The 18,318-nt window shown below is 39.9% G+C and overlaps 1 protein-coding gene across 6 annotated transcripts; it reads right to left on the bottom strand.

Moving 5' to 3' along the window:
• Positions 1–14: 14 nt before the first annotated feature.
• LOC106609206 (synaptophysin-like protein 1) lies at positions 15–17,888 on the bottom strand. 6 transcript variants are annotated; one of them, XM_045721969.1, is made up of 6 exons: positions 17,600–17,787; positions 14,695–14,847; positions 14,038–14,156; positions 12,116–12,320; positions 1,755–1,946; positions 15–1,517 (listed from the first exon to the last, which is right to left on the bottom strand). In XM_045721969.1, exons 2-6 carry the CDS (start codon positions 14,761–14,763, stop codon positions 1,377–1,379), a joined length of 726 nt encoding a protein of 241 aa, XP_045577925.1. In that variant the 5' UTR covers positions 14,764–14,847; positions 17,600–17,787; the 3' UTR covers positions 15–1,376. The 6 variants fall into 6 exon arrangements, with proteins under 6 accessions (XP_045577925.1, XP_045577928.1, XP_014063203.1 ...); XM_045721972.1 differs by lacking the exon at positions 14,695–14,847 and having other exon boundaries at positions 17,600–17,888; XM_014207728.2 differs by lacking the exons at positions 14,695–14,847; positions 17,600–17,787 and adding an exon at positions 15,958–16,764.
• Positions 17,889–18,318: the final 430 nt, after the last annotated feature.

The raw sequence follows: 18,318 nt of genomic DNA, 5'->3' as shown, positions 1-18,318 counted from the left end.
GGAACAGACTGTAGGAAATTCATTGGTTTTTATTCAAAAAGAAAGAAGATTATTTGCATATTGTGGAAAGGACAGCTCTGTCTCTCTCCACAACAGGGCAGATACATAAAAATCCTCCATAAAGCTAAAGTTGGTCTGATGATTACAAGAGGAAGGGAGAGGCATAACCAGTATACCAGACATTACAAACACACATACACTCAACATTGGCCTTCCATACACACGCACTTCAAGTTACACTTTTATTATATCAAAGGTAATAACAGAAAATAGATCAGAAATGCAAAGATAATGACAAGAAATAATAATTGAAAACATTATTTAAGCAATCATAAAAAAACAGGAGATTTCAAAACATAAAGCCAGCACATGCACAGACAGTGCACAATTTCTTAGTGGCTGTGGTTCAACAAACAGCATAATACAAAGTAGAAAAAACATGGAGGACTAAAGAGCATAATAAAACATCGGTCTTCGCAACAGAAGATGACATTGAAAGATACAAGATCAAGATTGGAAAGTTCTACTTAATTTCAAATGAAACAAACGTAGAAATGTTTGAAAAATGTTTACATTTAAGAAAGCATAAGGCCAGCGGTACATTCAGAGACACATGCATCCTTGTGTAAACGGTGTAAAATGGCTAGCTAGTTAGCGGTGCGGGCTAGTAGCATTTCAATTGGTGACGTCACTTGCTCTGAGACCTTGAAGAAGTTGTTTCCCTTGCTCTGCAAGGGCCGCAGCATGGAGCGATAGGTAATGATGCTTCGTGGGAAGCAGTTGTTGATGTGTTCAGAGGGTCCTTGGTTCGAGCCCAGGTTGGGACAAGGAGAGGGACGGGAGCAAGACTGCTACACTTGGCAAAAAGAGGCAAGTGACGACAGATCATGATTCCTTCTAGGCCATGAGGTAAAAGGACGCATTGTTTAAGAATCTGAACTATCCCAGGTTAGGGTTTGGCAGAAATTCCCAGCACAAAGATAGTTGCAGGTCAAAGTGCACAAATGCTGTCAATGAGTCTGTACCACAGCTTAGGAGAATGTACCAGGGCTTCGTGGGGTATACTGGTAAGAGAAGGCACCGGTTTAGAGGTTAGAGAAGGCACGAGGAGAGAAAGGATTGGCATGCTAAGGCACAGAAAGGCATGGGCCAATATTGGGACAGGTATTGAAGGCACAGATATATTCGACAAAGCATAGATATTGATAATTAAGACACAGTATAGATATGGCCCATTTCCACCCAGACAATCAGCAGGCAAGATGAAGCTGCCTATTACCATAAAGCTTATAGTGTATCTATCCAATCCTCTCAGATCTACAGGAGTACTTAGGGTGTGTCGGGGCTATTTTGGGCATTGGAAGTGCAGTAGAGTATTAGATAGCAGCAGGGACTTGTTGTCCACGCCTGGCCCCAGCCCCCTGCTGGGCAGTGTACTTCTGAGAATGCCAGCGGGTCTCCTTGTACACAAACCAGGCGTTGCCCGCCCACACGATAAGATTCAGGTACCCAAACACCTAGAGGAGAGAGGCAGAGATCACTTTAGTCAGAGTGAGACCATATGGTCAAACATAAGTGAGCATGGCAAACACAGTATTTCTGTTGGATGTGCAGAAAAACTAAAGGAAAACGTTACATTTTATCTCTTTTTTTATCTATGTAATTATCATGTAATTCAAGTGAATGTGAGCTTGATACATTCTGATGAACAAGCATCATCTATAAGAAGATAAAAGAACGGTTGAGTTACTCACCACAGAGACATTGAGGGTGCGCATGTTGGCGAAGTCAGTGACCTCGCAGGCCACATCGCTCTCCTTGCAGAGTGCCAGTGTGGAGGTGATGCCCGCTGTCCCGGTGGCATCCTTCACGTTCTGCAGCCCCTTGGCCCATGCTGAGGAACACACTAGCCACAGGAAGGCAATCGCTGCTGTCAGACCAAAATCCTGGGGGGAGAGAGGGAAGAGGGAACCGAAGTCATCATCACTTACTTTGTCCCCGTCGGAAGCACTTTGTTTAAGCAAGGTTTAAAATGGATAAGGAAGTACATTCAATTGTAGCCTGATCTGTTTGTGATGTCTTGGTTGGCGTGACAATGACCAGAGGATTTATCAAAAAACAAAAGAAAAAAAACTGTTGTGGGACCACACCAAATAAATTGTTCACATCCTACTGGAAGATATGCATAAATAACTCAAGACATTGGCTTAAAACATGTAGGCCTATTTATTTATTGCGTTTTTTTGGACAGAGATGATGTACAACAAAAACATAAATCTCAGAACACTGAAAAATTATGTGTTGTACCAGATTTAATTTAAAGCTCATTTCCATCTGCAGTCCCCGGGCAGGTGAACACATTAAAATGAAAACATTATATACAAACAGGCAACATACACTACCATTCAAAAGTTTGGGGTCACTTAGAAAAGTCCTTGTTTTTGAAAGAAAAGCAAACATCAAATTCATCAGAAATAGTGTAGACATTGTTAATGTTGTAAATGACTATTGTAGCTGGAAACTGCAGATTTTTCATGGAATATCTACATAGGCGTACAGAGGCCCATTATCAGCAACCATCACTCCTGTGTTCCAATGGCACGTTGTGTTAGCTAATCCAAGTTTATCATTTTAAAAGGCTAATTGATCATAAGAAAACCCTTTTGCAATTATGTTAGCACAGCTGCAAACTGTTGTGCTCATTAAAGAAGCAATCAAACGGGCCTTCTTTAGACTAGTTGAGTATCTGGAGCATCAACATTTGTGGTTTGATTACAGGCTCAAAATGAACAGAAACAAAGAACTTTCTTCTGAACATCGTCAGGCTATTCTTGTTCTGAGAAATGAAGGCTATTCCATGCGAGAAATTGACAAGAAACTGAAGATCTCGTACAATACTGTGTACTACTCCCTTCACAGAACAGAGCAAACTATCACGAGCCAGAATAGAAAGAGGAGTGGGAGGCCCCGGTGCACAACTGAGCAAGAGGACAAGTACATTAGAGTGTCTAGTTTGAGAAACAGATGCCTCACAAGTCCTCAACTGGCAGCTTCATTAAATAGTACCCGCAAAACACCAGTCTCAAAGTCAACAGTGAAGAGGCGACTCCGGGATGCTGGTCTTCTAGGCAGACTTGCAAAGAAAAACCCATATCTCAGACTGGCCAATAAAAATTAAATATACTGCTCCAAAAAATAAAGGGAACACTTAAACAACACATCCTAGATCTGAATGAAAGAAATAATCTTATTAAATACTTTTTTCTTTACATAGTTGAATGTGCTGACAACAAAATCACACAAAAATAATCAATGGAAATCCAATTTATCAACCCATGGAGGTCTGGATTTGGAGTCACACTCAAAATTAAAGTGGAAAACCACACTACAGGCTGATCCAACTTTGATGTAATGTCCTTAAAACAAGTCAAAATGAGGCTCAGTAGTGTGTGTGGCCTCCACGTGCCTGTATGACCTCCCTACAACGCCTGGGCATGCTCCTGATGAGGTGGCGGATGGTCTCCTGAGGGATCTCCTCCCAGACCTGGACTAAAGCATCCGCCAACTCCTGGACAGTCTGTGGTGCAACGTGGCGTTGGTGGATGGAGCGAGACATGATGTCCCAGATGTGCTCAATTGGATTCAGGTCTGGGGAATGGGCGGGCCAGTCCATAGCATCAATGCCTTCCTCTTGCAGGAACTGCTGACACACTCCAGCCACATGAGGTCTAGCATTGTCTTGCATTAGGAGGAACCCAGGGCCAACCGCACCAGCATATGGTCTCACAAGGGGTCTGAGGATCTCATCTCGGTACCTAATGGCAGTCAGGCTACCTCTGGCGAGCACATGGAGGGCTGTGCGGCCCCCCAAAGAAATGCCACCCCACACCATGACTGACCCACCGCCAAACCGGTCATGCTGGAGGATGTTGCAGGCAGCAGAACGTTCTCCACGGCGTCTTCACTCTGTCACATCTGTCACGTGCTCAGTGTGAACCTGCTTTCATCTGTGAAGAGCACAGGGCGCCAGTGGCGAATTTGCCAATCGTGGTGTTCTCTGGCAAATGCCAAACGTCCTGCATGGTGTTGGGCTGTAAGCACAACCCCCACCTGTGGATGTCGGGCCCTCATACCACCCTCATGGAGTCTGTTTCTGACCGTTTGAGCAGACACATGCACATTTGTGGCCTGCTGGAGGTCATTTTGAAGGGCTCTGGCAGTGCTTCTCCTGCTCCTCCTTGCACAAAGGCGGAGGTAGCGGTCCTGCTGCTGGGTTGTTGCCCTCCTACGGCCTCCTCCATGTCTCCAGATGTACTGGCCTGTCTCCTGGGAGCGCCTCCATGCTCTGGACACTACGCTGACAGACACAGCAAACCTTCTTGCCACAGCTCGCATTGATGTGCCATCCTGGATGAGCTGCACTACCTGAGCCACTTGTGTGGGTTGTAGACTCCGTCTCATGCTACCACTAGAGTGAAAGCACCGCCAGCATTCAAAAGTGACCAAAACATCAGCCAGGAAGCATAGGAACTGAGAAGTGGTCTGTGGTCCCCACCTGCAGAACCACTATTTATTGGGGGTGTCTTGCTAATTGCCTATAATTTCCACCTGTTGTCTATTCCATTTGCACAACAGCATGTGAAATGTATTGTCAATCAGTGTTGCTTCCTAAGTAGACAGTTTGATTTCACAGAAGTGTGATTGACTTGGAGTTACATTGTGTTGTTTAAGTGTTCCCTTTATTTTTTGAGCAGTGTATTAAGATGGGCAAAATAACACAGACACTGGGATAGAGGAACTCTGTCTAGAAGGCCAGCACCCCGGAGTTGCCTCTTCACTGTTGACATTGAGACTGGTGTTTCAGTCACATCTTGCACCCTACACTTGTCTGTCCAATGCATGTACATACTGTAGCTTGCCCACTCCATAGCAAGCTGCTCTATCCGTTGGTGAATTAATTTAATGTCGAGCTAAATGTAAATTTTAAAAAAATATTTCAGAGGTTTAAAAAGGAACAGAAAGGATTGATACAAACTTTAACTTTTTGGGGGGTTGAAACCGGTTCAGAACTTTTTTTATTTTTATTTATTTGTATTATTAACCCCTCTTCGGAGGACAAATATCTTTTCGTTTTTTTTACAGCTTTTTTGCTACATATACATACATTTTATACATACATTTTACATATACATTTTGCAGACACATTTTCATACATGGTACTTTTATATAAAGCAGTCACATAACAATAATACCTTAGCAAACATAAACTCTTTAATCCCAACCCTCAGCCACTCTTAGCCCATCCCACCTATAGTTTGGTTTCCATGTGCCATATATTTTTAAATTGTGCTGTTTAACTAAATTTTTGTACCTTTCTAATCGTATGGTATCCACAGATTGTGAGCTAAAGATGAAAACCCTTGCTAAGAGTATTATTATTTTATTTATTGACTGACTATGGCTTTCACTGCTACACTGCTATTTGTAAGGTTAATCTTAAGTGCATGTTGTGATTTTTTAACCATTCCAGAACCTGTAACCAGAAACAAGCTACATACAGTTGAAGTCGGAAGTTTACATACACTTAGGTTGGAGTCATTAAAACTCTTTTTTCAACCACTCCACAAATTTCTTGTTAACAAACTAGAGTTTTGGCAAGTCGGTAAGGAAACCTACTTTGTGCATGACACAAGTAATTTTTCCAACAATTGTTTAGAGACAGATTATTTCACTTACAATTCACTGTATCACAATTCCAGTTGGTCATAAATTTACATACACTAAGTTGACTGTGCCTTTAAACAGCTTGGAAAATTCCAGAAAATGATGTTATGGCTTTAGAAGCTTCTGAAAGGCTAATTGACATAATTTGAGTCAATTGAAGGTGTACCTGTGGATGCATTTCAAGGCCTACCTTCAAACTCAGTGCCTCTTTGCTTGACATCATGGGAATATCAAAAGAAATCAGCCAACACCTCAGAATTTTTTTTTTAGATCTCCACAAGTCTGGTTCATCCTTGGGAGCAATTTCCAAACGCCTGAAGGTACCACGTTCATCTGTACAAACAATAGTACGCAAGTATAAACACCATGGGACCACGCAGCCGTCATACCTCTCAGGAAGGAGATGCATTCTGAGATGAACGTACTTTGGTGCGAAAAGTGCAAATCAATCCCAGAACAACAGCAAAGGACCTTGTGAAGATGCTGGAGGAAACAGGTACAAAAGTATCTATATCCACAGTAAAACGGGTACTATATCGACATAACCTGAAAGGCCGCTCAGCAAGGAAGAAGCCACTGCTCCAAAAAAAGACAGACTACGGTCTGCAACTGCACATGGGGACAAAGATCGTACTTTTTGGAGAAATGTCCTCTGGTCTGATGAAACAAAAATAGAACTGTTTGGCCATAATGACCATCGTTATGTTTGGAGGAAAAAGGGGGAAGCTTGCAAGACGAAGAACACCATCCCAATTCTGAAGCACAGGGGTGGAAGCATCATGTTGTGGGGGAGCTTTGCTGCAGGAGGGACTGGTGCACTTCACAAAATAGATGGCATCATGAGGCAGGAAAATTATGTGGATATATTGAAGCAGCATCTCAAGACATCAATCAGGAAGTTAAAGCTTGGTCGCAAATGGGCTTAAGGACAACAAAGTCAAGGTATTGGAGTGGCCATCACAAAGCCCTGACCTCAATCCTATAGAAAATTTGTGGGCAGAATTGAAAAAGTGTGTGCGAGCAAGGAGGCCCACAAACCTGACTCAGTTACACCAGCTCTGTCAGGAGGAATGGGCCAAAATTTACCCAACTTATTGTGGGAAGCTTGTGGAAGGCTACCCAAAACGTTTGACCCAAGATAAACAATTTAAAGGCAATGCTACCAAATACTAATTGAGTGTATGTAAACTTCTGACACACTGGGAATGTGATGAAAGAAATAAAAGCTGAAATAAATCATTCTCTCTACTATTATTCTGACATTTCACATTCTTAAAATAAAGTGGTGAGCCTAACTGACCTAAGACAGGGAATTTTTACTTGGATTAAATGTCAGGAATTGTGAAAAACTGAGTTTAAATGTATTTGGCTAAGATGTATGTAAACCTCCGACTTCAACTGTAGGGGCAATACCAGAACAATTAATCTATTGATTCTGTCTCTTTGCAGCAAAATCTACAGAGCTAAGATTGTTGTATGCCCCATATATATAGAATTCTGTTGGTGGCAAGAATTGTATATAATCATTTAAATTGAAAAACTCTAAGTGTTGAATCAAGTGTAGTTTTTTGTACCAGTTCATTAATGATGTGCCATGGAATTGGTACATCGAAAATCTCTTCCCATTTATTTTTGCAACCTGTAAGGCGCAGCTGTCAACATTTTTGTCCTCAAATGAAACTGGTATATTTTTTCTATTTATGTCAGTTCCTTTCAGTCAATTTGTATCTTTAATATATGGCAGGCAAACAAGTTCTCTACCTTCTCCCTTTTCCACTTGTCTCCTCCATTTTTGTGGTAATGCTGCAATCAGTTGGTTGTACATTTGGATTGAACAGATATTCCCATATATTTTCAGTAACTGCATATAACGCCTCCGTTTCTATTCATAATATTATTAACAAATATAATTTAAATAAAATTAAATCCATAAAGAATATTTTTTTATTAATCAGTATATTTGAGTTTAACCATAACATTTGTTGTAATATTTTTTCTATCTTTTCTGGAGGATAAAACTGAAATTGTAACCAGCTTTGTATGGCGTCTTTAAGAAAGGGTGATACTTTAAACAAAATGTAATTTTCAATTAGTCAGAAATGAGAAGTTGTAATCTGTATAAAGGCAAAAAAGCAATTTTTGAACAAAGGATGAGACTTTAATAATCTACTGGAGAACCATTTTGGGTTTAAGTATAACTTATGTATAAGTGAAGCTTTTAGTGAGAGGTTTAAAGCTTTAATATTTAATCATTTTAGCCCCCCGAACTCATATTCATTATATAAATAGGCACGTTTACTTTTCTCTGGCTTAGCATTCCAAATAAAATGAAATATTTTTTGCTCATACGATTTAAAAAACTGAGTCATCTGGAGTAGGCAGTGCCATTAGTAAGTAAGTAAACTGTGATAAGACCAAAGAGTTAATCAATGTGATTTTTCCATAAATAGACAACTATTTACCTCTCCAAAGTTGCAGAATCTTATCTATTTTTGCTAACTTTCTATTGAAATTATTTGTGGTAAATTCATTTATATTTTTTGAGATTTGAATACCAAGCATGTCTACTTCATCATCCACCCATTTTATCGGTAAACTACAAGGTAGTGTAAACACTGTATTTTTTAACAATCCAATACATACATATGGTACACTTGTCATAATTAGGTTTTAATCCAGAGAGGCTAGAAAAGTGATCAAGATCTTCAATGAGACTGTGCAGTCATCGGCATACATTGACACTTTTGTTTTTATCCCCAGGATTTCTAACCCCTTGATGTTCTTGTTGGATCTAATTTTAATAGCTAGCATTTCAATGGTCATAATAAATAGATATGGAGACAACGGACAGCCTTGTTTTACTCCTCTTAAAAGCTCAATACTTTCTGAGATGTAACCATTATTTACTATTTTACATCTGGGGTTGCTGTACATAACTTTAACCAATTGTATAAGAGATTTGTCAAAATGAAAGTAATGAAGGCATTTATATAGAGATTCTAGTCGTACTTTATCAAACGCCTTTTCAAAATCTGCTATGAAGACCAGGCCTGGTATCTTTGATGTTTCATAATGTTCAATTGTTTCAAGTAATTGTCGTATATTATCTCCAATATATCGTCCATGTAAAAAACCTGTCTGATCAGGATGAACAATATCTGGTAAAACCTTTTTTATTCTATGTGATATGCATTTCACCAGGATTTTCACATGACAACATTGAAGTGTTAGAGGCCTCCAGTTTCTTAAATGGACTGGAAGTAATGAAATCAGACCTTCCTGTTGAGTACCTGAAAGTCTACCATTTGTATAAGAGTAATTAAAACATGCTAATAATGGATATTTGAGTACATCAAAAAAGGTCTGATATACTTCTACTGGTATACCGTCAAGCTCTGGTGTTTTTCCAGACTGAAAAGATTTTATTTCCTCAAAATGTCCTCTTCTGTAAGTTGGCCTTCACACAGGTCTTTCTGTAAATGTGTTAATTTTACATTATTATTATTATAATTAGGAACGAAATCCTTACAGTTAACATCATTCAGTGGAAATGGAGGAGACTGAAAAGAAAACATATGCTTAAAATATTTAGCTTATTCTTCCAAAATATAATTTGGTGAATCATGGATAACTCCATCATTTGTAACAAGTTTCTGTCAATTATTTTTGGTAGAATATCTATGTTGAAGAGTCAAGAAAAATGTTGTGCATTTTTCACCATTTTCCATCCAATTCGCTTTATGTTTGTAATACATTACACTTAATCGTTCTTGAATAAGTACCTCCATTTCTTTTTTGTTTTTCCTCTAACCTATTTTGTGCCGCTATAGTAGTTACCATTACCATCTACCTGCGCTATTACTTCCTCTATTTCCTTTATTAGTCTAATCTCTTTTGAACTAAACTGCTTTTGTTTTAATGATTAGTATTGTATTGAATGGCCTATAAAAGTACATTTGAAAGTGTCCCATACAATAAGGGGATCTGCTGTACCTATGTTGTGCAAAAAAAAGTTAATTATGAATTATTTTGTCTTAGTTAAGAACAAATTGTCTTTCAATAGGCTTTGATTACATTTCCAATATCCCCGTCTACGTGGAATTCTGTAAGAGTTATATGGAGGCCAATTAGACGGTGGTCCGATCGCATTCGGTCTCCTATTAATATTTTTGTAACTTTTGATGTCAGCAAAAATGAGACTAGGAAGAAATCAATCATGTATTTTGCTGGTCGGAACAGTGGAACTGAACAAAAAATAATAACGGTTCTGTTCATTTTGATTCCAACCCCTGCTTAGAACGTAAACTCTCATCAAAGAGAACTACACCCCTTAACCATATGTCCACTTGAACCTAGCAAGAAGTCAAAGGTCAGTTTGTGCACAAGTCAGATCCAGCACCCTCCCTCTGGCTATGGAGACAGGCAGCTTTAACCTCCCTGGGCAAGCATCCCACCTAGTCAACAGCCAGTGGAATCGCGTGGCGCGAAATACAAATACCTCATAAATGCTATAACTTCAATTTCTCAAACATATGACTATTATACACCATTTTAAAGACAAGACTCTCGTTAATCTAACCACATTGTCCGATTTCAAAAAGGCTTTACAGCGAAGGCAAAAAATTTGATTATGTCAGAAGAGTACCCTGCCAAAAATAATCACACAGCCATTTTCAAAGCAAGCATATATGTCACAAAAACCAAAACCACAGCTAAATGTAGCACTAACCTTTGATGATCTTCATCAGATGACACTCCTAGGACATTATGTTATACAATACATGCATGTTTTGTTCAATCAAGTTCATATTTATATTAAAAACCAGCTTTTTACATTAGCATGTGATGTTCAGAACTAGCATACCCACCGCAAACTTCCGGTGAATTTACTAAATTACTCATGATTAACGTTCACAGAATACATAACAATTATTTTAAGAATTATAGATACAGAACTCCTTTATGCAATCGCGGTGTCCGATTTTAAAATAGCCTTTTGGCGAAAGCACATTTTGCAATATTCTGAGTAGATAGCCCGGCCATCACGGCTAGCTAATTTGACACCCACCAAGTTTGGCCCTCACCAAACTCAGATTTACTATAAGAAAAATTGGATTACCTTTGCTGTTCTTCGTCAGAATGCACTCCCAGGACTTCTACTTCAACAACAAATGTTGTTTTGGTTCCAAATAATCCATAGTTATATTGAAATAGCTCCGTTTTGTTCGTGCGTTCAGGTCACAATCTGAAGGGTGACGCGCGAGCACATTTCGTGACAAAAAAAATCTAAATATTCCATTACCGTACTTCGAAGCATGTCAAACGCTGTTTAAAATACATTTTTATGCGATTTTTCTCGTAAAATAGCGATAATATTCCAACCGGGCGACGTTGTATTCATTCAAAGACTGAAAGAAAAACATGGAGTCGTCTCGTGGATGCGCATCTCCAGTGTCATTGTTCCCTGCCTGACCACTGACAAAAACTCCTGCTGTTTTTCGCCCAGAGACTGCAGAGACGTCATTCCAGTTTCTGGCGCCTTCTGAGAGCCAATGGAAGCCTTAGAAAATGTCACGTTACAGCAGAGATGCTGTATTTTTGATAGAGATGCCACAGAAGGAGAACAAATTGTCAGACAGGGCACTTCCTGTATGGAATCTTCTCAGGTTTTGGCCTGCCATATGAGTTCTGTTATACTCACAGACACCATTCAAACAGTTTTAGAAACTTTATAGTGTTTTCTATCCAAATCTACTAATTATATGCATATTCTCATTTCTGGGTAAGAGTAGTTTAAATCGGGTACGTTTTTTATCCGGCCGTGCAAATACTGCCCCCTAGCCCCAACAGGTTTTAACAGATTGCCTGAAGAAAATAGAATTTTCCTAATGTGTGATCTTGGGAAAATCGAAAACAAAATCCATTTTGTGTTTTATTGCCCTCTGAATAATGATCTCAGATGTTCTTTGATGATCTGAGATGTTATTTTTTGTAAAAACTTTGGTGATTACCCTGAAGTATTCTGGTTATGGTACAAGCAGAGGTTTGAATTTTGTTTCAGACAGGGTGTGTTTGAGATTGCTCCGTTTGTTCACAATGCCTAGAGGAGAAGGAGAAATGTACTGTTTGTGTAGTGTGGCTAGATGGTAGCTGTACTTGCCATGATTATTGTATGTGTATAATTTGTAAAATGTTATTTTGTTTTGAGTACAAGTAAAATGGTACTATGTTTAGTAGTGTCTTGTAAGCCCATGTGGGCTGGGCACCTGTAGGTGTATTAAACTTAAATAAATAATTTCAATCAAAATCAAATCACATCAGTCATATTAATGTCAAGTCACATATGGGGATTTCAATCTAGGTTTTGTCCTTTTACTTTCCCAGTACTCACAAACATTGGGCCGAAGTCGGAGTCGATGTACACATGCATGTAGCCCAGGTAGACGAGCAACGCCACTATAGAGTACAGGAAGCAGATGATGGCAACGCCCACAAAGAACTGGGCCGAGGAGGCGGAGTCTCCCACCAGGTGGGTGACGGGCACGGAGTGGTTACACAGAGTGGTGTTGGCCTCCAGTAGAGCAACCAGGTTTAACCTGGGGACACAACACAGCTTTATACTTCAGTGTACATCTATACGTGATATTACAAGACTTATCCAGAGTAGTTCAGTAAGAGATCAGTGTCACACTGTAAATATACTGAACAAAAATATAAACGCAACATGCAACAATTTCTAAGATTTTACTGAGTTACAGTTCATAAGGAAATCAGTCAATTGAAATAAATTCATTAGGCCCTAATCTATGGATTTCACATGACTGAGAATACATATATGCATCTGTTGGTCACAGATACCTTTAAAAAAAAAGGTTTGGGTGTGGATCAGAAAACCAGTCAGTATCTGGTGTGACCACCATTTGCCTCATGCAGCGCAACACATCTCTTTCGCAGGCTGTTGATTGTTGTCCCACTCCTCTTCAATGGCAGTGGGAAGTTGCTGGATATGGCGGAAACTGGAACACGCTGTCGTACACGGCGATCCAGAGCATCCCAAACATGCTCAATGGGTGACATGTCTGGTGAGTATGCAGGCCATGGAAGAACTGGAACATTTTCAGCTTCTGTACAAATGCTTGTGACATAGGGCTGTGCATTATCATGCTGAAATATGAGGTGATGGCGACGGATGAATGGCACAACAATGGGCCTCAGGATCTTGTCACGGATCTCTGTGCATTCAAAATGCCATCGATAAATGCAATTGTGTTCGTTGTCTGTAGCTTATGCCTGACCATACAATAACCCCACCGCCACCATGGGGCACTCTGTTCACAATGTTGACATCAGCAAACCGCTCGCCCATACAATGCCATACATGTGGTCTGCAGTTGTGAGGCCAGTTGGACGTACTGTCAAATTCTATAAAATGACATTGGAGGTGGCTTATGATAGAGAAATTAACATTCAATTCTCTGGCAATAGCTCTGGTGGACATTCCTGCATTCAGTATGCCAATTGCACGCTCCCTCAAAACATGAGACATCTGTGGCATTGTGTGTGTGACAAAACTGCACATTTTAGACTGGCCTTTTATTGTCCCCAGCACAAGGTGCACCTGTGTAATGATCATGCTGTTTAATCAGCTTCTTGATATGCAACACCTGTCAGGTGTGGATTATCTTGGAAAAGGAGAAATGCTCACCAACAGGGATGCAAACAAATTAGTGCACAAACTTTGAGAGAAATAAGCTTTTTGTGCATATAGAACATTTCTGGGATCTTTTATTTCAGCTCATGAAACATGGGACCAACACTTGATATGTTACATTTATATTTTTGTTCAGTGTACTTATACCCAGGGGATATATAATGACAATAACAAGAGGATAGAATGGAGACTTTATATTGTCAAAATTTCAGCTGCAAATCTTTCTGATTGACAATTAAAAAGTATAATTTGTGTCATCTAGTTTAACCTGATACATCTTCACTGTACAGGTCACTTCCTGTTTGTGTCATACTACACCTGGAATAAACCCCAGTCCTTACACTGCACAAGAAAACACTCATCCAGTTTAATGGAGGAAATAATCAGTTGAGTTCATGAGGTCAAGTTGTTTCCTCCACCATGAACATCCTCCTACAGATGATATCTATATCTATACAACAACTTCCTTCACAGTTCCAGCAGGATATCCGATAACACATCAAGGCATTTCAAATATTTCCCACATTTTTTTTGCAGGGTCTAATAGTTGTATGGTGTATCAACCACAGTAACACACAGAGAGAGAACTGACTGACACCCACCTGAAGGGATAGCTAAAAGTAACATTCAGCGTCTCGTTCCTTCCTTCACTGCAGAAGAGTGACACGATATTCCTGCCAGAATACCCCCCACAGCTCCCAAACGCAAAGATGGCTGTCAGCTGTTTAAGACCGAGAAAGAAAGAGTGATTGACAGAGAGATATCATGTCAACTGTTTTAGCTGAGCAAGGAGAATGGAGAAACATTGCTTACACTGGACATACTGTAAGATACTGTAGTAGACCAGCTCAGGGGGGTGTTTTGATAAATGTAATGAAAGAATTGAATAGCATGCATGCAGCGTCACACCCAACAGTAAGCTTGCCAAGAACAAGATGGATCTAATGGTCTACATAAAGATGTGTTTTGATCCTCTTTTCATTCTCTCTGCTGCAAGCTATGTTGTTCTCTGTTGATGCTCCCTCTCTCTCTCTCTCTCTCTCTCTCTCTCTCTCTCTCTCTCTCTCTCTCTCTCTAGATGTAGGCTAGAGGGAGTTAGAGTGTAATAATACACTGCACCTTCAGAATGAATCAGTTTCGGGTATAAGTTGCCCCTAAGCCCAGAGCTAGGATCAGCTTTACCCTTTCTAATAGGAACTAATAGGACAAGAAACACACAACTGACCTGAGATCAGTGTCTAGGGTGAACTTAATCTTACTTTGTGACTGTGCCTCCATTTTGGTTCCGGAGAGGCCCTTCTTTCTCGCCCTTCTGCAGATGTTTTCATTTCACAGTGTGACAACTTCCTGTTGACTGACTACCTCATTGTAGCGATTTGTGCCATCTCACAGCAATTAACATCTAGTGAGCACTGCAAATGCACAGACAGAGACTGTTATGTAAAAGTCTATGATCAGATGACTGGGGTGTTGCTGCCTGTTTGGCCTGCAGCCTGTATCTTGAAGGATTTGCTCAGTGAGAGAGAGAGAGAGAGAGAACAGCTGAATTTTTAACCTAATTTCCTCCTGCATAGCTACACAGGATTCCTTTTGACTGAGTTATGCAGACAAGTCGGTTAAACTTGATTAATGAATTTTCTCCAAAAGCATGGATTCTGAGGACAACATGGTTTCAAAAGTGGAAGGAATGTAACCCTGGCCTGAAAACTGGATCACATCTCTTCAGTTCTGATTAACTCTCTAAAAGTCTAAGCCTTGGGGAGAGGTGTACTAAGCTAACATATGGAATTGTTTTAAGATGGTCATACCATGGACAATTTAGCTATTTGATTTAGAATTTTAGGACCCCTGTAGGTATAAAATAAACATATAAGAAAATGATTTGATAAAATATTAAATTTACCCATTACTACTATAGCCCATAGAAACGCATTTAATTACACATTCAAGTCAAAAACAGAGAGTAAAAAATGTATCTTAAGGAATAAGGTTTTGAAGTATCTGTCCTATATCTAGGAGATACAGCCTAAGAAAGCTTATGAAATATGAGTTTTTTGGACATATATTTAACCCCAAAACGACCTCCAAACTTCCATTCATTTTTTAAACTGGTACCGGGTTTGTAAGTTCAGACACTACATGTGAGACGACCGGTTTTCGGGTTGTCTTACAAACACAGGTGTAGCTCGGCCACCTCCCACCGCAGACTTGACTAAAATGGAGAGTTGAATGAATGTCATACTGTAGGCTATCATTATTTTGTCATTGCAGAATCAGGAGAAAAGAGACTGACAAAATAAAACAAAACTGTGACACATTAGTTAATAAATAACTGATGAAAGCTTGTGTGGATTGCTCCAACATGCAATATGACTGAAGTGCAAAAAAAGCGTGATATACAGTCTTTTCTATTTATTTTCTCAGGCCACAGCACCGAACTAGAGTGAAAACTCCCTCCGCTATTAGAACTGTTGAGCTGCAGATTTTCTCCAGTAGGATTCTGGACAGTGTCGCCTACTTACCCATTCTACAAATTTGATGAAACCCAGCGGTTCCTTGAGAGGCGCCAAGTTCAGTCGAAATCCTGTCATCATCTCCCCCGACTCCCCACCTATCTAAATATTATCTGAATGAAAATGAAGTATATGTTGCCAGAAAGTAACAAAACACGTTTCAATAAGTTTGACAGAATGACGTGGTACTGCGGCGCAATGGCTTTGTGCGCTCTGTTTTGGTGATGCCTGTCCCTCCTTCGCAAATACCGGAGGCTACAGTAAAAAACAATTATGAAAAACGGTCAAAGTTTGCCTTTACGGAGAAACTTTTACTCTCTCGGTAGATAGTTGCAATTTTAATCAATTAGGATTAGGTCTACTTAACAAATCCTAAAATGGCTAAACAACTGATAGACTAACGATGGAAAGTAACGGTTCTCTCAACTGCGCGTCTCGAATTTCTTATCCCAAAGGACACTGTGTAAGCCTGCAGAAGACTGTAAAAAACGATGTCTGTCTTCCCCTTCTAAGCTGCTGAACCTTCGGTCTCTGTTTCGAAAAATCTTTCGGTCTCTTGTTGCAAGTTTCTGCTACTCTTGGAAAGGGAATCGGGGATACCTAGTCAGTTGTACAACTGAATGCATTCAACTGAAATGTTGAAAGAAAATCACCAAACCGAGAATTCTTTAAATTCCTTCACATAATATGGGGCATCGAGCAGTTCAAAAGAAGCAGGTAGTCATCTATATGTCCATAGCGTGAAGTCTGATCTCAATTGTACCAGTAACGGTCAGTACCATTTAAGATCAGGGAGGACGTTTTCTTTTCATGAGTATGGCCTTAGCCCCATAGGGTGGCGCACAATTGGCCCAGTGTCGTCCGGGTTAGGGGAGGGTTTTGCCAGTCGGGGTAGGCCGTCATTGTAAATAAGAATTTGTTCTTAAATGACTTGCCTAGTTAAAATTTTTATTTTATTTTTTATTATAATACAGCATATTGGATGACTCTCATTCATATTCCATTCACCCAGTTCAATGTAACAGCGATAGGTTTAGGCTACTACATGATACTCACATTTTCCCTATACCCATCATGAGGTTGCTACAACCTAGCCTATGAATGAAAGTTTACAACATGTAGGTGCACACAGGTCAAGAGACACATTTGAGGTGACAGACAGTGACATTCAATACTGCATCAAGCTGATATAGGGTGTGATCATTAGTCCAACAGTTGCAGACGAGAGTTTCTATTGGACAAATTCAGGTATGTTTATCCCTGTTTTGTTCTGTTAAATAAACTTTTTCAACAGAATCGGTGGAATGAATACACCCGACCACACGTAAACACAGTTCACTTTCATAGCAGCCATGTTGTATTCCTTCTCACGTCTAAGTACTCTCCTCCTCTCACCTCTTTCCTTGTGAACTTCAATGCACAACACATCAGCTGTATGTGACCAGGCGAAAAAACCTTTCCAAACCAAACTGCTACACACAGCCTACATCGTTGTCAACATATTAGCTAAAATAATGTCATAGTCAGCATAGCTAATAGAGCTAATGCGTTAGTAAACATGCTACAATCATGCAGTAACGTTAATGTACAATCAGTAAGCAGTTACACCGGCGGGCCCTGTGGCAATAAATGAGTAATACCGAAAGCTTACCTTGACTTGGAAGAGTTCCAGTGCTGTGTTGGAAAGTCACATCCAGCTAGCAAACAGTAAGCTAAACTAGCTAGCTGCATTTGCTAGCTAAGTAAGTGAAACTGAAAAAAAATGATATTCTCTCTCTCAAATTCTCTCTTCCTTCTCCTTCATTTTGGAATAAATTAATTTGTTTAAAACTGTTCAGCTATTGTCTTGCTCTCTCTAAGTCAACTACTCTCCACATTGTATACACTGCAGTGCTAGCTAGCTGTAGCATATGCTTTCAGTACTAGATTAATTATCTGATCCTTTGATTGGGTGGACAACATGTCATGCTGCAAGAGCTCTGATAGGCTGGAGAGGGTCCTCCGGGAATTTGTCATAATTATTGTGCAAGTCTATGGAAGGGGGTGAGAACCATGAGCCTCCTATGTTTTGTATTGAAGTCAATGTACCCAGAGGAGTGTCGTAGAAATTCTACACAGGGACACTCAAAGTCAATCTTAAATTAATCATTCTTTATTATCAGCGTGCTGGAGAGGTTCCAACCAACTAAATGCATCAAGTACACATATTGATCAGGAGCGCTCTTCTTTAGGGCAGTCCCGTTATCTCTTATATACTAGTTATAAACATGTTACATAGGCATAGCTCATAGGGTTGGTTCCGGCATGTCTGATTAGAGGGGGTGAGGTTCACACTGTTCTCGGCCAAATTATCCATTCCATGCATCTAGA

The sequence above is a fragment of the Salmo salar genome, chromosome ssa07 (genome assembly GCF_905237065.1).
Source record: "Salmo salar chromosome ssa07, Ssal_v3.1, whole genome shotgun sequence".
Classification (NCBI taxonomy): Eukaryota; Metazoa; Chordata; class Actinopteri; order Salmoniformes; family Salmonidae; genus Salmo; species Salmo salar.
Note: the sequence above shows the minus strand (reverse complement) of the source record. Positions and strands in the feature narration are given on the sequence as shown.